The sequence below is a fragment of the Salmo salar genome, chromosome 13 (assembly GCF_965601325.2).
Source record: "Salmo salar chromosome 13, fSalSal1, whole genome shotgun sequence".
NCBI classification, from domain to species: Eukaryota; Metazoa; Chordata; class Actinopteri; order Salmoniformes; family Salmonidae; genus Salmo; species Salmo salar.
The window spans coordinates 95,549,124-95,570,936 of NC_138303.1; the positions used below are offsets into that span (position 1 = coordinate 95,549,124).

At 41.7% G+C, this 21,813-nt stretch overlaps 1 protein-coding gene across 5 annotated transcripts in view; it reads left to right on the plus strand.

Moving 5' to 3' along the window:
- The first annotated feature begins 17,611 nt into the window (after positions 1-17,611).
- The window catches only part of LOC106568171 (ran-binding protein 3-like), a 33,755-nt gene continuing 29,553 nt past the window's right edge, over positions 17,612-21,813 (plus strand). The window contains exon 1 of one of the 5 annotated variants that reach the window (XM_014138267.3): positions 17,612-18,531. In XM_014138267.3, the coding sequence (XP_013993742.3) occupies positions 18,312-18,531 (220 nt within the window). In that variant the 5' untranslated portion in view covers positions 17,612-18,311. The remainder of the gene's footprint in view (positions 18,532-21,813) is intronic. The other 4 variants (XM_014138266.3, XM_014138265.3, XM_014138262.3 and 1 more) reach the window with 4 other exon arrangements.

The window sequence follows — 21,813 nt, forward strand, 5'->3', positions numbered from 1 at the left end:
CCCTCTGCTTCAGTGTAACCTCAGCCCAAGGTGGTAGGACTCTCTCCCTCTGCTTCAGTGTAAGTACCCAAGGTGGTGGGACTCTCTCCCTCTGCTTCAGTGTAACCTCAGCCCAAGGTGGTGGGACTCTCTCCCTCTGCTTCAGTGTAACCTCGGCCCAATGTGGTAGGGCTGTCTCCCTCTGCTTCAGTGTAACCTCAACCCAAGGTGGTAGGACTCTCTCCCTTTGCTTCAGTGTAACCTCGGCCCAAGGTGGTAGGGCTCTCCCCCTCTGCTTCAGTGTAACCTCTCCCACAGTCCTGACAAACAGGACCTTTCATCATCAGCAGCAGTGATGTTGCTGGTGAAGGAAGCCCTGGATCTGACTGTCAGTGTCTGGTACCGTAAGATCAGCATTAGTTCCAAGATACTTTGAAGTATTGAAAGATCATTCTGAGTGTTTCACAAAACAAATATGTTTGATGTTCGACAACAATGCACCATTTCAAATGCCCAGTAAATCTTTATCTGATATTGAGATCAATAGTAAAATCACCTCTACAACTCTCTAGAATTCATCAAACACACAGAGCCAAGTTGGTCAAGCAGAATGTGTGTGGTTACTGTGGTAGTGGCCTTCTCTGGGACACGCATTGGCAGTCCACAAGGAAAACTCAATGAGGAGCTAACAACTCCATACACATGTTTTTTATTTAACCAGGTAAGTTGACTAAGAACACATTGTCATTTACAGCAACAACGTAGGGAATAGTTACAGGTCAGAGGGAGGATGAATGAGCCAATTGGAAGCTGGGGGTGATTAGGTGGCCAGATTTGGAATTTAGCCAGGACACCAGGGTTAATACCCGTATTCTTACAATAAGTGCCATGGGATCTTTAGTGACCACGGAGAGTCAGGACACGCGTTCAACATCCCATCCAAAAGACAGCACCCTACACAAGGAAATGTTCCCAATCACTGCCCTGGGACATTTTTTTTTACCTTAGGAAAGAGTGCCTCCTACACCACATCCAGCAGCATCTGGTCTCCCATCCAGAACCAACCCTGCTTAACTTCAGGGGTAAGCTAGCAGTGGGATGCAAGGTGGTATGCTGCTGGTTTGGGTTAAAGGCTGATGGGGTACATACAAAGACATGGCTCCCAACACAATCTAAACAAGACTATGATTTGTTCTTTGTTTCTGTCAAATCAAATTACATTTTATACGTTACGTGCGCCGAATATATACAGGAAGTACCAGTACCAGATCAATGTGCAGCGTAAATGTCTTCACTGATATACCTGAACCCGATTACCCGAGATCCGACTCAGTATCTGAACAGGTTGCATCCGAAATTCTGTAGTTGACCCTCAGATCCTGGGTCGGATCACGCTTTGTAGCCACGGACCTGGGATATGTCTGAAAATGTGTGAAATACCGTCCAGATCCGAAATTACATTTGAAGAATAAAATATCCTGATGAAAATAAATATCCTCTGCATCACATTTGCTACGCATCGCAGTTGGTTCAGGCAATAGCATTAAAATATATCTTCCGCCTGTCTGCCTCTCTCTCTGTCTAGCTATAGCGAACTTGCAACATTATTTCAACTGGGTCCTCACTCTTTTCTGCGCAAATGAGCTTGGAATTGACACAGCTGTATTTGCACAAGGGAGAAGGGTTCAGGTAGACCCCATCATAGCACTGAGACTGCACTTGTGAAGGTGGTAAATGACCTTTTAATGACATCAGACCGTGGCTCTGCATCTGTCCTCGTGCTCCTAGATCTTAGTGCTGCTTTTGATACCATCGATCACCGCATTCTTTTGGAGAGATTGGAAACCCAAATTGGTCTACATGGACAAGTTCTGGCCTGGTTTAGATCTTATCTGTCGGAAAGATATCAGTTTGTCTCTGTGAATGGTTTGTCCTCTGACAAATCAATTGTACATTTCGGTGTTCCTCAAGGTTCCGTTTTAGGACCACTATTGTTTTCACTATATATTTGACCTCTTGGGGATGTCATTCAAAAACATAATGTTAAATTTCACTGCTATGCGGACGACATTTCAATGAAACATGGTGAAGCCCCAAAATTGCCCTCGCTAGAAGCCTGTGTTTGAGACATAAGGAAGTGGATGGCTGCAAACTTTCTACTTTTAAACTCGGACAAAACAGAGATGCTTGTTCTAGGTCCCAAGAAACAAAGAGATCTTCTGTTGAATCTGACAATTAATCTGGATGGTTGTACAGTCGTCTCAAATAAAACTGTGAAGGACCTCGGCGTTACTCTGGACCCTGATCTCTCTTTTGAAGAACATATCAAGACTGTTTCAAGGACAGCTTTTTTCCATCTACGTAACATTGCAAAAATCAGAAACTTTCTGTCCAAAAATGATGCAGAAAAATTAATCCATGCTTTTGTTACTTCTAGGCTGGACTACTGCAATGCTCTACTTTCTGGCTACCCGGATAAAGCACTAAATAAACTTCAGTTAGTGCTAAATACGGCTGCTAGAATCCTGACTAGAACCAAAAAATGTGATCATATTACTCCAGTGCTAGCCTCCCTACACTGGCTTCCTGTTAAGGCAAGGGCTGATTTCAAGGTTTTACTGCTAACCTACAAAGCATTACATGGGCTTGCTCCTACCTATCTTTCCGATTTGGTCCTGCCGTACATACCTACACGTACGCTACGGTCACAAGACGCAGGCCTCCTCATTGTCCCAAGAATTTCTAAGCAAACGGCTGGAGGTAGGGCTTTCTCCTATAGAGCTCCATTTTTATGGAATGGTCTGCCTACCCATGTGAGAGACGCAGACTCAGTCTCAACCTTTAAGTCTTTACTGAAGACTTATCTCTTCAGTAGGTCCTATGATTAAGTATAGTCTGGCCCAGGAGTGTGAAGGTGAACGGAAAGGCTGGAGCAACGAACCGCCCTTGCTGTCTCTGCCTTGCCGGTTCCCCTCTCTCCACTGGGATTCTCTGCCTCTAACCCTATTACAGGGGCTGAGTCACTGGCTTACTGGTGTTCTTCCATGCCGTCCATGGGAGGGGTGCGTCACTTGAGTGGGTTGAGTCACTGACGTGGTCTTCCTGTCTGGGTTGGCGCCCCCCCCCCCTTGGGTTGTGCCGTGGCGGAGATCTTTGTGGGCTATACTCGGCCTTGTCTTAGGACGGTAAGTTGGTGGTTGGAGACATCCCTCTAGTGGTGTGGGGGCTGTGCTTTGGCAAAGTGGGTGGGGTTATATCCTGCCTGTTTGGCCCTGTCCAGGGGTATCATCGGATGGGGCTACAGTGTCTTCTGATCCCTCCTGTCTCAGCCTCCAGTATTTACGCTGCAGTAGTTTATGTGTCGGGGGGCTAGGGTCAGTCTGTTACATCTGGAGTATTTCTCTTGTCTTATCCGGTGTCCTGTGTGAATTTAAATATGCTCTCTCTAATTCTCTCTTTCTCTCTTTCTTTCTCTCTCTCTCTCGGAGGACCTGAGCCCTAGGACCATGCCTCAGGACTACCTGGCATGATGACTCCTTGCTGTCCCCAGGCCATGCTGCTGCTCCAGTTTCAACTGTTCTGCCTGCGGCTATGGAACCCTGACCTGTTCACCGGACGTGCTTGTTGCACCCCCGACAACTACTATGATTATTATTATTTGACCATGCTGGTCATTTATGAACATTTTAAGATCTTGACCATGTTCTGTTATAATATCCACCCGGCACAGCCAGAAGAGGACTGGCCACCCCTCATAGCCTGGTTCCTCTCTAGGTTTCTTCCTAGGTTTTTGGCCTTTCTAGGGAGTTTTTCCTAGGGAGTTTTTCCTAGCCACCGTGCTTCTTTCACATGCATTGCTTGCTGTTTGGGGTTTTAGGCTGGGTTTCTGTACAGCACTTTGAGATATCAGCTGATGTACGAAGGGCTATATAAATAAATTTGATTTGATTTGCTAGGCCTACTGTAAATTGCATTATGACTGAGCATGGACATGCCAAACTGTCACACCTCTCCCCCTCTCTGGCGCCAGCCTGCCCTTCATTACGCACACCTGTCACCATCATTACATGCAGCTACGTAATATTGGACTCACCTGGACTCCATTACCTTGTTGATTACCCCCTCTATATTTGTCTGCTCCTCAGTTGTTCCCCGTGTCAGTATTGATCTCGTTATTTTCTGCCGTTGTTTATTAAACGTTCTCCCTGTACCTGCTTCTCTTCTCCAGCGTCGATCCTCACACAAACATTGTCAATAAGCAAGATTAAATTAATTATTGATAAGGACTAAAAAGAGAATGAATAGTTCTAATAAAATTCTAAACAAAACAACTTATTTTAAATAGGCTATGTCACATTTACAGGCACCATCATTTCTCCCCCATGGGCATATATTAAAACAATGCAGACTATGGAGGTTTTTACGACATCCAAACTTTTCACAGTAGCTGGACAAAGATTCAATATAAATAGAAAGGAGAATGCCAACTCACCTTTACACAGCTCCCAAATAGGCCTATGTCTTATGGAACCATTAAAAACTGATCGCATTGCCTGAAGTTGCATTGCAAGCGTTCTACGGACGTTGTCACCATAATACCAGGAACGTGTAATAACATTTTACGAAAAAAAAGCTATCAGTTTATAAAAACAAAAACAACAATAAATACATGTAAAATGAAATGATATCATAAAAACGCCAGGATAAAAAAGACACGCATTGCTGTTGAACCAGCCTTCGCTATACTAGGGCTAAGGGAGGGCTTGTGTTTAAAACATATGAAACGGAAAACAAGCACTTTTTACAGGTTACAGATAACTTCTAAATATGAGGCTCACCTTATTTACAGAGGTTCTCATCTCTCGTTTCATGATGGGCATGGACACGTAGCCTACATTATGGAGGGGGGTTTACGTACGCCCAAAACGGGACCTGCATGGCTAAAATCATGTGGGCCAGCCTACAATGCATAGATAAAAAGGTAATGTCAGCTCTGTTTCACTCCTCTCAAACTTGATATTTTAATAAAGCTTTGGTGATTAAGATTTATTTTCAAACGGTCTCAGGAGCCAAACCCTTTATCGACAGTCTTGACTACTTCGCCATTGCATTGAGCAGACAAAATAAGGGAGGCTATGCTTGGTTTTTAATCAAATAGAATGAAATGTGAAAAAAACTGTTATAGCTTTTTGTGCTTCTAAATACAAAGTATACAGGCACCAAAAGCACATTAGGCTACTCTTATTCCATGGGCATATGGGCAGTGTGCATCACTGCTGGATAGGCTGCTTTTACGCTGTGAAAATTAATGCCATAACCAACGGCATTACCGCTAAAACCTGTTTTTGATTGGTCTTAACCCTATCAGCGCTGCCTGAAATTAGCACTTTGGATCATATTTTTAAGGACACGCCTAAAATATTTCCACCCCGCGCATCTGAGCGCAAGCGAGCAGATATAAGACAGATAAATTGCCGAACCTGGCGTTACGGCTGGAAAATGCCACTGCGCCAGTTTTTACATGACGAAATTGCAAATTAACGTGCATTTGATACTAGCGCCGCCTTAAAGCCAGCTGAAAATTGAGCCCAGAGTGTCATCCAGCCACGTCTCTGGAAGGCATACAATATTGCAGCTTTTCAAGTCTGTCATCTAGGAGACTCTCGAACGAAGCTCATCCATCTGATTCTCAATGACTGGACATTTGCCAATGGAATGGAGAGGAGTGCCAGTTGATTTTCTCTTCGTCTCAGTCTCACCAGGATTCCAGCTCATCTACCGCGTCTATGCATGCAGCGTTTTGGGTAGCCCATGAAACGTATGTATTAATACGCATGTGTGAATTGGAATGTGTTTTTTGCATATCCCAACTCTCCCTGAGAAACCCTCGGACAGTGGGGTCATGGCCAAGGTCTATGTCAGATACTCCAGTGAGTGTAATTTGCTCAATATTAGGAGTTGATATTATGAATGAAGATATCCTATTTTCTACTGTAGGTATGTAGTTCAAAATGTGTGTATTATGTTGTTGCTAGCGATAGTCACGTTTTTTAAAATACATTTTTGCAGTACCTCTGCGACACCCCTATGTTGAAAACCCCTGTTTTAATATGATGCAAAACAGCTCATTGGGAACTATTATTATAGTTCAAAGTAAATCCACAGAGTAACTGACACAAGAAAGTCAATTATAGTTAGTTGAAAAAACTGTAACTTGTGCAGTAGTGGGTGACCTCACTGCAACGAAAATGTATTCCCCTGTGAAGTAGAGTATAATTAGTGAATTATACCCCTGAAATCAGGCCACATATCCACTTACAAATAAAACTGGCACCAAACTGACAGATTAATGAATGAATGGAAATTTACTCCAATGGAGAATATGTTTTTTAGAGATCCAAAAATGCACAAATTATTCTGTGGGATGTCAAAATCTGCACAATGCTGACACATATCTTTCATGTATCGAATTCAAGTGTTAATTGACGTTTCATGACCTGCATGATAACAGTAGAGGTAAAATGCCTGTAGCCAGTCCTGTAGATTTGGCCAAACTAGCAAATTCAATGAGGGGCACATTTCAGGGGGCCCTGCCCCCATCACCACCACCACCAATTACTATTGAATCTACAAGGAAGCCTTGCATTCATTGTTTATTCTTCAAAGTTCCAGTCCAGACAAAATCAAGTCCAGGCCTAAATACCTTTGCACTATTAAAATGAAAAGTGGGGCTGCCAATAGCTGAAGAGTGTCATTAGTTTGCCAGTCACACACAATGCCTTGGCAGGAGAATCCAGGCTGGGCAGACCAGCACTGTCTAGGAGAGCAAGACAGTCACTAAGGCTTATCCTCTTTGTGATGCTCAATGTGTACGTTAGAAGATCTAACAGACTTAAAAGCAAACAAAGCCAACTCATGCTGGTATCTTAGGTGATTTTGAGCCTCTTCACGCTTATTAGAATTTTCCTAAAAAATACTATTGACTAAACATATTACTCAAAATGCAAACTTGCGTACTTGCTACGTCTCGCACGACTCGTGGCGGACTGTTGCCCCCCTTGAAGCACGGCTGTCACGACTTCCGCCGAAGTCGGTTCCTCTCCTTGTTCGGGCGGCGTTCGGCAGTCGACGTCACCGGTCTTTTAGCCATCGCTGATCCACTTTTCATTTTCCATTTGTTTTGTCTTTGTTTTCTACACACCTGGTTTCTATTCCCCAATTACATGTTCATTATTTAACCCTATGTTTCCCACACGTTAGTGTGCGTGTTTATTGATTGTTTATGGCGGTACTTGTCGGCTGGTTATGTTTGCCGGGTTATGTATTTACGGCCGTTATTTTCTAGTGACCGGTATTTCTCCGCACTTTGAGTATTGTCTGTATACTGGTGCTGTCGTGGAATGAAATACCTTGTACACTCATTTCTGCTCTCCTGCGCCTGATTCACTGCACCAGTTAACCACCGCCTGACAACGGCAGTGTAAACAGAATTGTTTCGTTGAGGCAACACTCTTACAGTATAAATGGTAATAGCAGAACAATGTTTTTGAAACAGCTGAAATGTATGGTTGAGGCTTGTTTTATTGAGTTTTTACTTGTTACTTTCTGAAATTTTCGCAGTAGCTGTCGGCTGCACTGTGCCACGTAAAACTATGGAAGTCAATCCCCACCACCAAAACATGCCAAATGTAGATCATACAAATAGGATATGTCCTAGAGTGGTGGGGGGGAATTGTTTTCTTTGGGCCCAGAGTTTTTCCTAATCTGGTAGTAGGCTAACCTAACCAACTCTGGACCCTAGTTGTAGCGTATGACATAGTAATACCATTTTTTTCAAAAGTTATAAAAAAAACTTTTATAGGCTATGGACTATGATATGGGCTCGTGAATTTACATATACCCACGTTTTCGGTCGTAATTTGCATTTACCACATGTAATGATTTGCATGATATTGATAAAAATGAGGCCGGTTTGTTGTAATGTTGTAAGGTAGGCCTACTGTACTTTTACAGTGCATTCAGTATTCAGACCCCTTGACTTTTTCCACATTTTGCTACGTTACAGCCTAATTCTAAAATGTATTAAATACATTTTTTCCCTCATAAATCTACACACAATACCCCGTTTTTGGAAATGTTTGCAAATTTATTACAAATAAAAAAACAGAAATACCTTATTGACATAAGTATTCAGACCCTTTGCAAAGAGACTCGAAATTGAGCTCGGGTGCATCCTGTTTCCATTGATCATCCTTGAGATGTTCCTACAACTTGATTGGAGTCCACCTGTGGTAAATTAAATTGATTGGACATCATTTGGAAAGACACGCACCTGTCTATATAAGGTCCCACAGTCGACCTCATGTCAGAGCAAAAACCAAGCCATGAGGTCTAAGGAATTGTCCGTAGAGCTCCGAGACAGGATTGTGTCGAGGAACAGATCTGGGAAAGGGTACCAAAAAATGTCTGCAGCATTGAAGATCCCCAAGAACACAGTGGCTTCCATCATTCTTAAATGGAAGAAGTTTGAAACCACCAAGACTCTTCCCAGAGCTGGCCGCCCGGCCAAACTGAGCAATCGGGGAGAAGGGCCTTGGTCAGGGAGGTGACCTAGAACCTGATGGTCTCTCTGTCAGAGCTCCAGAGTTCCTCTGTGGAGATGGGAGAACCTTCCAGAAGGACCACCATCTCCACAGCACCTCACCAATCAGGCCTTTATGATAGAGTGGCCACTCCTCAGTAAAAGGCACATGACTGCCCACTTGGAGTTTGCCAAAAGGCACCTCAAGGACTCTCAGACCATGAGAAACAAGATTCTCTGGTCTGATGAAACCAAGATTGAACTTTTTGGCCTGAATGGTAAGTGTCACGTTTGGAGGAAACCTAGCACCATCCCTACGGTGAAGCACGGTGGTTGCATCATGCTGTGGGGATGTATTTCAGCGGCAGGGACAGGGAGACTAGTCAGGATCGATGGAAAGATGAACGGAGAAAAGTACAGAGATTCTTGATGAAAACCTGTTCCAGGGCGCTCAAGCTCTCAGACTGTGGTGAAGGACAACGACCCTAAGCACACAGCCAAGACAGCTCATAAGTGGCTTCAGGACAAGTCTCTGAATGTGTGTGGCCCAGACAGAGCTCGGACTTCAACCTAAACTAACATCTCTGGAGAGACCTGAAAATAGCTGTGCAGTGACGCTCCCTATCCAACCTGACAGAGCTTGAGAGGTTCTGCAGAGAAGAATGGGAGAAATTCTACAAATACAGGTGTGAAAAGCTTGTAGCGTCATACCCAAGAAGACTTGAGGCTGTAATCGTTGTCAAAGGTGTTTCAACAAAGCACTGAGTAAAGGGTCTGATATTTCAGTTTTGTCTAAAATGTCTAAAAACCTGTTTTTGATTTGTCATCGTGGGATATTGTGTTTAGATTGATGAGGAAAATAAACAATTTAATCAATTTTGGAATAAGGCTGTAACATATCAAAATATGGAAAAAGTGAAGGGGTCTGAATACTTTCCAAATGCACTGTATATTCGTGTGAGAGAGTTAATTGTTCATTTTTGATAGGGTGACGTTACTTGATGAAGCAACATGCTGTTATAACAACTGTGCTTTTGTCTTGAAGCTAAAATGTAATGAGTGCAGCCTACAGACAGGAAAATAAACACTTTAATTGTCTGCACATACATGCTTGTGAATTATTGCATTAATCAAAAGTGTAATATGTTTTGGTTGCATTATTCAATATTGTAATATGTTTTAGAAGAAAAGTCTCTGTCATTGTTAAGTAGGTTGTGCTTACTGGTTAGTGGCTACTGTGATATTTACTGTCAATTTGAGCTCCGGACCAAGAATGTTGCGTTGCCAGCCACAATGAAAGATAAGGTAAGGATGTAATGTGAATTGAAAGGTAGAATTATCTTTCGCCACCCCGCTCCTCAGATTGCTTCATATCTCATAGTGAGAATAGGGTATTAGTGTTAGTCTGTGTCGGGGGCCCACAGTTTGACTGCAAGGCCATGCTGACCAATTTTCTTTGTAGTAAGAAAAGGGTTATTATCTATGATCCCTAGTGGCCTCAAGCAGGGATGAGTTTAATTCCATAAATTCAATTCTCTCTCCCGGTAAATTCCCTATAATTCAATTCAAATTCCAGGTCAGTCTTTGAATTCTGAGATATTTCAATTCCTCTCAATTCCCACGTTAGGTAAATTCCAATAATTCAATTCCCAATTTAATATTATCCCCAACAATTCCACAAATTCGAATTCTATTCCCTCAAACTTTCATGCTGATCATGTCAGCGCTATATGGAAATATAGAAATACAAGTAGAAATGTTTTCAAACAAATCCTGCAATCCATTTTTTGATAAGGGCATTCATTCCATGAGTTGGGAAATGTACAAATACTGAATTCCAACTCAATTCCAAATATATATATTTTTTACAATTCAATTACAATTCATTCAGCCCAAACAGTCTAATTTTAATTCCATAACTTGAAGATTGTTGAAATTTGAATTGAATTCAATGTAAATTATCCACTTTATGAGAGAATTCAAGAATTTAATCTGAATTTCTAATTAAATTGGAAGCCAGGGTTGGGCGGTAGGTAGCCTAGTGGTTAGAGCGTTGGACTAGTAACAGAAAGGTTGCAAAATTGAATCCCCGAGCCGACAAGGTTAAAATCTGTCGTTCTGCCCCCGAACAAGGCAGTTAACCCACTGTTCCTAGGCCATCATTGAAAATAAGAATTTGTTCTTAACTGACTTGCCTAATTAAATAAAGGTAAAATAATTAAAAAAATTAAAAGCCATTTGTCATGTGTTGAAGTTGTCACGTCCTGACCATAGAAAGCTGTTATTTTCTATGGTAGAATAGGTCAGGGGGTGACGGGGGTTTTCTAGTTTAGTTTTTCTATGTTGTTATGTTCTAGTTTTGTATTTCTATGTTGGGTTTTGTTTGGGATGATCTCCCATTAGAGGAAGCTGATCCTCGTTGTCTCTAATTGGAGATCATACTTAAGTAGGTGTTTTTCCCACCTGGGTTTGTGGGAGATTGTCTTTGAGTTAGTGTATGTTTCACGTCTGCGTCACGGTTTGTTGTTTTGTTATTCAGTTTATTTATATGTATTGCATAGTTTCACAGTTCAATAAAAATGTGGAACGATAATCACGCTGCACTTTGGTCCGCTTCATCCTACGACAGCCGTGACAGAAGTTGTGTTCTCTGTTTCCAAAAAGTGGGGGACTCCACTCCACCATGCTCCATCCATCTCCCCATCCACTGCTAAAGGAGTTATATAATGGCATCGACTAATGACATCAGAAATTACTCACACAGAGTTAATCCATGGGGTGGGAAGAAAGTATTCAATACAATTACTCCCACACCCCATGGTCCGGAGCTGAGAAAGTGCTGTACTGTATTTCACTCTCACATGTACAGAGCTCACCTGTACAGGCCCTTCTGGAGCAGTGAAGACATCAACAACATGTCCTGTTGTTGACCTGTCAAAAGAGAGCTGTCTGTCATAATCCAGGTGGAATCAGGAATTCCCCAGGGCAGCTGTCTAGGCCCCTTACTTTTTCCAATCTTACAAACGACATGCCTGGCTAAAGCCAGTGTGAGTAAAGCCAGTGTGTCTATGTATGAGGATGACTCAACACTATACCCGTCAGCTACTACAGCGACTAAAATTACTGCAACGCTTAACAAAGAGCTACAGTTAGTTTCAGAATGGGTGGCAAGGAATAAGTTAGTCCTAAATATTTCAAAAACTAAAAGCATTGTATTTGGGACAAATTATTCACTAAACCCTAAACCTCAACTAAATCTTGTAATGAATAATGTGGAAATTGATCAAGTTGAGGTGACTAAACTGCTTGGAGAAACCCTGGATTGTAAACAGCCATGGTCAAAACATATTGACACAACAGTAGCTAAGATGGGGAGAAGTATGTCTATAATAAAGTGCTGCTCTGCCTTCTTAACAGCACTATCAACAAGGCAGGTCCTACAGGCCCTAGTTTTGTCACACCTGGACTACTGTTCAGTTGTGTGGTCAGGTGCCACAAAGAGGGACTTAGTAACCACAAAACACCAGTCTCAACGTCAACAGTGAAGAGGCGACTCCGGGATGCTGGCCTTCTAGGCAGAGTTGCAAAGAAAAAGCCATATCTCAGACTGGCCAATAAAAAGAAAAGATTAAGATGGGCAAAAATAACACAGACACTGGACAAAGGAACTCTGAAGACCAGCATCCCAGAGTCGCCTCTTTACTGTTGACGTTGAGACTGGTGTTTTGCGGGTACTATTTAATGAAGCTGCCAGTTGAGGACTTGTGAGGTGTCTGTTTCTCAAACTATACACTCTAATGTACTTGTCCTCTTGCTCAGTTGTGCACCGGGGCCTCCCACTCCTCTTTCCATTCTGGTTAGAGTCAGTTTGCACTGTTCTGTGAAGGGAGTAGTAGACAGCGTTGTACGAGATCTTCAGTTTCTTGACAATTTCTCGCATGGTATAGTCTTCATTTCTCAGAACAAGAATAGACTGACGTGTTTCAGAAGATAGTTTTTTGTTTCTGGCCATTTTGAGCCTGTAATCAAACACACAAATGCTGATGCTCCACATACTCAACTTGTCTAAAGAAGACCAGTTTTATTGCTTCTTTAATCAGGACAACAGTTTTCAGCTGTGCTAACATAATTGCAAAAGGGTTTTCTAACGATCAATTAGCCTTTTAAAATGATAAACTTGGATTAGCTAACACAACATGCCATTGGAACAAAGGAGTGATGGTTGCTGATAATGGGCCTCTGTACGCCTATGTAGATATTCCATAAAAATCAGCCGTTTCCAGGTACAATAGTCATTTACAACATTAACAATGTCAACACTGTATTTCTGATACATTTTGTGTTATTGTAATGGACCAAAAATGTGCTTTTCTTTAAAAAACAAGGACATTTCTAAGTAACCCCAAACTTTTGAACGGTAGTGCATAATAAATACAAATGCAAAAGTCAAGAAAGTCAAGCAGGGAGTTTTTCAACCATCTGTTCAAGTTCAGGTCCTTCTTCCTTTGCAAGGATTTGTTGTGATTGTCATTTCATATATTTACTATACAATAGAAAACAGAAATAGAAAATGGTGAGCATTTTGTTTTTATGGACAACTTCACGAGGCACTGTCATGAGGCACTGTCGAACACAAAGTCCATTGAAAGATACAAGCAGAATCCCATTGACTGATGGTTGTCTATGACTTTACCTGGTTTACCTTATGTGGTGTGAATTAGTCTTGCCTTATTCTCAGCACTTAACACTGACCTCATCTGTCAGCCCCACCTGTGGTCCAAAGGTGTGGCCCCTCCCTGGGGTTTCCCTCAGTCAGATAAGGAGGGCATTGTGTGGATCTATGCTCCTTGACACAAACAGCAATAGAATACTATTATAACGCTAAGGACTTTTGGGTGTGAGCGATTTGGAATGTACAGATAACAAACCAGTTGATTATATCCCTATGACTGTGTCATAGCAATTGTCTTTCGATGTACCCAGGCTTAATTTTTATGTTATTTAACTGTTTTCTGTTGTTGGGAGTGCCTGCTAAAGGAATAGTGAGCATGCATGAACTTGAAATTGATATGCTAGTGTATGGCCTAAATAAGACAGGTGATTTTTTTTTTTTATGGCGGCCTTGATTATGCAGCAAGACATTGGTGTCACCGTGTGGTAAGAAGGAAGACTTGCACAACTGCATAAAAGGTGCCGTATAAGAGCCTGTGCAAAACTGGGTGAAGTTACAGTTGATGTCGGAAGTTTACATACACCTTAGCCAAATACATTTAAAGTCCGTTTTTCACAATTCCTGACATTTAATCCTAGTAAAAATTCCCTGTCTTAGGTCACTGCCTGCCAGACAAGTCAAAACAATTCTGATGGCTTGCATTGCAATAAAGCTGCATTTTTAATCTTTCAGATCCATTTGGGTCTGATACAGACCTGACCCAATTTGGATCCGATTCTCCCTCATCTCTTATATATTTTGGGTCGAATCTGGTTCATGATCTGATCCACCTCGGAACCGAATCAGATCGGTATAGATTTTTTATTTTATTTACAGGACCTGTGGGTGTCAGATGCCATCTATTTTGTGAAGTGTACCAGTCCCTCCTGCAGCAAAGCACCCCCACAACGTGATGCTGCCACCCTCGTGCTTCACGGTTGGGATGGTGTTCTTCGGCTTGCAAGCCTCCCCCTTTTTCCTACAAACATAATGATGGTCATTATGGCCAAACAGTTCTATTTTTGTTTCATCAGACCAGAGGACATTTATCCAAAAAGTACCATCTTTGTCCCCATGTGCAGTTGCAAACCGTAGTCTGGCTTTTTTATGGCGGTTTTGGAGCAGTGGCTTCTTCCTTGCTGAGCGGCCTTTCAGGTTATGTCGATATAGGACTCGTTTTACTGTGGATATAGATACTTTTGTACCGGTTTCCTCCAACATCTTCACAAGGTCCTTTGCTGTTTTTCTGGGATTGATTTGCACTTTTCGCACCAAAGTACGTTCATCTCTAGGAGACAGAATGCGCCTCCTTCCTGAGCGGTATGATGGCTGCGTAGTCCCATGGTGTTCTACTTGCATACTATTGTTTGTACAGATGAATGTGGTACCTTCAGTTGTTTGGAAATTGCTCCCATGGATGAATGAGACTTGTGGAGGCCTACAATTGTTTTTCTTAAGTCTAGGCTGATTTCTTTTGATTTTCCCATGATGTCAAGCAAAGAGGCACTGAGTTTGAAGGTAGGCCTTGAAATACATCCACAGGTACAACTCCAATTGACTCAAATGATGTCAATTAGCCTATCAGAAGCTTCTAAAGCCATGACATAATTTTCTGGAATTTTCCAAGCTTTTTATAGGCACAGTCAACTTAGTGTATGTAAACTTCTGACCCACTGGAATTGTGATACAGTGAATTATAAGTGAAATAATCTGTCTGTAAACAATTGTTGGAAAAATTACTTGTGTCATGCACAAAATAGATGTTCTAACCGACTTGCCAAAACTATAGTTTGTTAACAAGACATTTGTGGAGTGCACCTAAGTGTATGTAAACTTCAGATTTCAACTGTATATGTTTAAATCACTCCATAGGATACTGATATTGAAGTTTATTTCAGTTTGTTTTCCTGCTAGAGAGACTATGGGAAACAATTAGCATCCTAATTAATTGTTTAAGATCCCAACTCCTGTAAGGCCAAAACGATCTACCTCTTTAGATTCTCTATATTCCAGTCTTCTTTTCAGTTTTGTTCTTCATTTTTGGCGATGGATAGGTTGGTGTTCAGCTTCAAATGCCTATATGGGTGGTCAAGGAACATCTGCAAAGTGTTTCAGTCTTCTTTCCAATGGTGTATAAGTATTCAGGTGCAGGAATTCAGTTTGTCTGTGATTAGCTCCAAATGAAATAAGAACATTGAATCACTAAGGAATTTATAGCTGTGTTACTGAACCATGTATTAGCAGTCAGCAAAAAGTAACAGTAGCACAACAAAGCAAAGTACACAACATGGTATTATTATCTATCCTGATGCCTAGTCACTTTACCCTTGCCTACATGTACATGCCTACCTCAACTAACATGTATCCCAATGCACATTGTTATTTTATTGGTACTCCCTGTATATAGCTACATTCTTGTGTGTTTAATTTGTCTTATGTTTTTATCTTCTTATTTATCTCTTTGGGAAAGAGCTTGTAGGCAAGTATTTCACAGTAAGGTTATATTCAGTGCATGTGACTAATAACATTTGATTTTATTAGATTTTTGATTTGAAAAATAACATTGAGAACCTTTCACCAATAGATGGCACTGTATTAACCCAGATGTCTTGAAACATTACACTGGCAAAATTGTCATAAACACTCCCATCCGATCCCAGGTGCAGTGATTTATGAGGAGCTCACATTTTCTCCAAATGTAGTGTTTTCACTTATTTCTCCCTCAGTGCATACAGGTAAATGACTTTTTTTATTACCATAATTCATATAATGTACACATTTAAAACATGACTGAATTTCCTTTCAATACTGTAATATGATGGGACTTCAGAGGATTGTGGAAGTAAAAGGTTCAGTGACATCTGTTTTATGGGTTATAATGGCCTGGTCAGACCTGAGCATTAGCAGGGTATGTTGTGGACTCACACACACACACACGGCTATAGTCCAATTATAGTGTTCTGTGCCAAGGTCGGTGAGAGAGAGACCTGCTGATTGTTATCAGCTGAGATAGATGAAGGGCAGAAAGGGTTGTGTAATGTGTAATGGACCTAAAAAGGAATACCCTCTGGCCCAGAGAGCGAGAAATAGTTGAGGGGGAGCCTGGCCCTGAGAGTTAAAAACAAACCATGATTGTGAAATGCTCACAGTCAGAGCAAGCACATTCAGACCAGACATAGACAAACACAACAAACAGACATAGAACCCCTAACATCCCCCAATGACATAAAAACATATTGTGAAAAAAAGCCATGAACTAAAAAAAACCCATGAAAGAACACAAGAGCTCATACATACTGTACACACATAAAAAGATACACTCATCGGCCACAGTAGTTATACCACTAAACACATGAAGTAAAAATGAATGCACAGACAATAACACACTACAACATAACTCATGCACACAGGCAGCCCCTCTGAACAGAGAGCCTTTGCCCCCTCTATGGCTGCTGCCTGGACACACAGTGGAAAATTCCTCCCACTCCAACTGAGCATGCTCCGAAAACCAGCCCATTCCAGTCCTGCACCCTTCACTCAGAGCCTGTCCCTGTATAGTCAATGAATCACAATCACCAGCTGGGGGATCTCACATGACAACCAGGCAGGCACCAGCATGTACTGTGTGTTCTAATGCTGCTTGGCATTTTAAAACGTCTCCTGATATCACAGTAATCCTTAGCTGTCTTGGGACAATTTGTAAAAGAAACCTAATAAACAAATGTTGATTTATTTAGCTGGTAATTCATAAAACTATTCTTAATGATAGAGCTCAAGCGGTCCACTCCAGGTATTTTATATATCGATGGGCACTGGGCCACATTTACCATTCCTATCACCGGTTAAACTACACACTGAACAGACAAGACCAAGTTAGGATCAATAGAAAGACAGAATGCTTTATTAAATGATGAAAATTGTGTTAATAAGTGTCATTATGCATCTACTATAATAAGAATCAAGGCTCTGTGTCACCATATACTGTCAATAATAAATAAGTAGTGCAGCTACCATGGAATTTGGGAATAGTGGGAATGAAGTTGCAGCACAGAGTGAAGTTGCCACTATTGTCTCTCGTTATTAAGCAAATGCTACACAGATTCATATCCTGTTTCTCCCTCATGATTTGGGGCAAGAATCCAACAACAATTGATTACAAGCTCACTCTGGACATTTCCCAAGTCGTCTCTCATGAGTAGAACTCAAAGTTCAAGTTAAGCATTTTGCAAAAGCCCAAGCCACAATAAGGCACAGAAACAGTTGAGAAGCAGCTCAACTGCCATTCAAAAGTTGATAAAGCTGCATGTAACTCAAGTACAGTAGGCCAGGCCTGTGTAACCTACTTAGATTCGGGTGATCTTTGGGCAAAGTTCCATAAGTTCCATTCCAGTGGGGATAAGGCAATAACACACAGAGCATCATGCCATTGTTCATCACTTTTTGTTCTAGCACACAACCATTGGAATTCCCGCACTGGCAAATTGAGCATATGTTGTCAAAGGTTCATTTACGCCTATTTCTAATCTAGAGCATGGTAGAGACATCCAATTTCTTTGTCTGGGCAGATTACTTTCATGTAGCACCCATCATGGCAGAATCTGTTTCTTTATTATGTATTACCAACTTAATAGGTTACATCGTCTAGGCTATAGCGGGTAAATCAGTAGAATAGCTCAGAATAGCATTTATTTGTATTTTTGGGAAATGTTTTTAATGGCATAAGTGAAGAGTGAATTTAGCGCTACAAACTGATTGAGGGCGCTGCTCTGGCTAAATCACTCAAGCCTTACCACGCCAACATTTCACAAGCAGCCAGGAGCCATGCTCGGTAGTAAACACGGGATATGACTGTTCATTCACACACACAGCAAAGGCTACGCGACGGACAACTGACGGGAGAGTGCCAAAATCAAGAAATCAGGAGTATCAAGCTTTTGACACCAAAGGAGCAAATCACCACCTTTATCTGGATTCTTCTTTATTTTCTTGAGGTTGTGTTTATTTTACTACGGTAGTTTATCACATCTTCACATCCAAAGAATGAGAGGGAATCTTTCCCCGAACGAAGATATTTCAGGGTATTATTCAATGATGCCTGTCTCGGACTTCCATGCAAAGCCTTCCTGTACGATGGAGCCCGCGGACAGTATGTGTGGAGCGGGAGGAGCTGTCACCGCCAGACCGCTGATGGGGAACAGCTCTTCGTGGCAGCACTCGGGAGATGGAGGATGCGCGCAGGACGGAGCTGAGGAGTTAAACGGTATGGTTGTCATTGCGTCTCACTTTTTTAAAGGGAGTTGAACAGATCTTGACTGCTAGATAATAATATGAATAGATTTGTAGACCTTAATATAATCAAGGTTTTCTTTTTCTTTTTTGAGATGATGTTTTTAGTACCATAATGGCACACGTGATTAATATTCCCCATATATTCACTCTCAATGTGACAAGTTCTTAGTAGGCCCTATTGCAAACATAAAACTCATTCACAGAAAAATATTTGGAAAAATACACAATTGTTTACCATAGCACATGGACATATCATTGCTCTTCTTTGCTCTTTCAGTAGTGACATCAATATTTAGTCCACACTCATAATGAACACACACGCACAGACACATACATACATACACACTGTACCCTGATGCAATATCTCCAGGGTTCGTATCTTATTTAACTTCATAGAGCACACATGCACAGAAGCATGAACACAGTATCTGTGGGCTCTGGACAGGTTCTTAGCTCAGGCCTGTTGATTTTCTGGAAAACAATGCAGGAGGATGAACATATGGTTCAGTAATTGACCTGATTTAAAATACTGTGATAGCTTGGATCTTCATACATTTATAATACAGTTATAGCTTGGTACATCTTGGTAAATTTATAATACAGTTATAGCTTGGATCTTGGCATATTTATAATACAGTTATAGCTTGGATCTTGGTACATTTATAATACAGTTATAGTTTGATCTTGGTACATTTATAATACAGTTATAGTTTGATCTTGATACATTTATAATACAGTTATAGTTTGATCTTGATACATTTATAATACAGTTATAGTTTGATCTTGGTACATTTATAATACAGTTATAGTTTGATGTTGGTACATTTATAATACAGTTATAGTTTGATGTTGGTACATTTATAATACAGTTATAGTTTGATCTTGGTACATTTATAATACAGTTATAGCTTGGATCGTGGTACATTTATAATACAGTTATAGTTTGATCTTGGTACATTTATAATACAGTTATAGCTTGGATCGTGGTACATGTATAATACAGTTATAGTTTGATCTTCGTAGATTTATAATACAGTTATAGCTTGGTACGTGTTGCTTTTGAACCAAGCCTGTATCCTTTTGCACATCCATGTCTAACCTATAGGGATGAGTTGACATTCTATGGCTGCACGGTTGTCATCTGCAGCTCACTGTCACCCTGGTGTAACACAGTGGAATGTGTCAGGAATCAGGGATGAAGTGAGTGCATTGGAGAAGTACTGTATGTGTAAGACGTGATCAGATCTCATCCCAGGAGGAGTGGTTATTATTTACCCCCCACTTGAGGTTACAGACTCCACTAATGAAAACGAGGACCAGGTCAGGCTAGCTAATTCCAGTTTTCTCCACCAAGCTACCAAACTAGCTAGCTCTGGTCATGGCCAATGACTAGGCTCTTTCTCATGTTCCAGCGTGAACACTGAGATATCCCCCCTCCCTCCTCCATACCCAAACTACAGTCCCCCTCCTTCTTATAGTGTTATAGGCACCCACGTCCCCTTTTAGATTTCCAATCACACGTCTGTTCATGTTTCAGACTGAAGTGACGAAACATACTAGATTATTCTATTGCTAGGTGGAGAAGAAGAAAAAAGACATCTACAAGAGAAGCAGAGCAGTTGACCTGAAGTTCTGGATTTGAATGGTTTCCCAGGGGCCTTAACTAAAGTGATTTGGATGTATAGCTCTAAGTAAGTTCAGAAATACTGTCTCGTTACCGGTACTTTCAATGGTAACCATGTTTAGCCCCACTGTTTGCTGTAGGGGAAATAATGAGCAGGCTGAGATAGTGTTTAGGTCGAGTTAAGAGGCCATCGAGGTAACCAAATTATTAAAGATTAGCACAATAACTCATCAATAAATTACAAATAATTCCTGATATTCCCAGGAAAATCAAATGCTCTTAGGACATTTTCTCCTAGTTTCTCAGTAAAAGTCTGTTTTTGTTCAGAGCTGCAGAGCTAACAGAGATATGACAAGTGATTCATGAGGGTGTGACTGAGGCCTCAGTGAGTTAGATATGCCCGTTCCCATAGTTGGAGGTTGTTGTAAGTAGCCCTACATTCCTATGGTGGTGAAGCACCCCTTATAATAGCCTGTTAGAGGCCCAGTCTGGCTTATGGGCTCAGGAGTAAGACAGCATCCAGGGGGAGCTCCGTCTGTGTGTGTGTGTGTGCGTACGTGCATGCGTGCGTGCGTGCGTTAGACCCTTTGCAGGGGGTCCTTGGCTGGAATCTGGGGCACCAGCAGAGTTAAGGTTTTCCTTGCAGCATTTCCTGTTCTACAGGAGGCCCCAAACGTTTTCCTAAAATGGTATCTGTGTTCATACAGTGTGAGGTCCCTATACATATCAGGAAAGCCCTCTCTTTTATCAGAAAGAGTAAGTAGCCTTGCACAAGCCTTGGTACAGGGACACCCCCTGGACAGGACACTACTCTATCACAGGGCCGTACCCCCACTCTATCTCCTTAATGTTGAGTGCCAAGCAGAGACGCATCAGGTCCCAATTTTACAGCTTTGGTATGACTCAACCAGGGTTCAAACTCCCAATCTTGCAATCTCAGGGCAGACACTCTAACCACAAGGCCACTGAGTTGGTTCGGGAATAGACATCGAAGCTAGTTCCGCTTTTTTTCATTATTCCCCTCTAATCAAGGACTGATTTAAGACCTGGGACACCAGGTGGGTCCAATTAAGTATCAGGTAGAACAGAAAACCAGCAGGCTCCGGACTTCGTAGGGTAAGAGTGAATACCCCTGGTGTATTGCACTGGTGGGTGACATTTATTAGTTCAAAATTCACACTGTAAATATTGTTTTGTTGAGTTCCCAAATCCAGAACTCACATTCTTGTATTAGAAGAATAATGCTGTTTTTGTCTGACTGGTTTATATCAATGTCTGTAACCATCTGTCTGACCATAAGGCTGTGATGCAACTGTATGCTGGCCACGTGGTCTTTCAAGTTGTTTTGTCCTTATGTTACCCCAGCTCCTCAAATGAAGCCCAGATGTTCTGCTAGATTGAGCTATTGTTCTGTTGTTCTCGTTTGGACGATCTGAGAACAGTTGCTGGAACCACTGAAACCCCACTTGGGCCTGCAGCCAGCACGTGTGTGAATAGAGGCTGTCTTCATAAAATGTGACAGTGGGTACGCTCAATTAGGGGGAAGACAGGGGGAGGCAAGGCAGCGTTATGAAGGGGACGGGGCTTGGTGGGGGCTTGGAGCAAATTATTGTCCCCCCATGTGAGTGT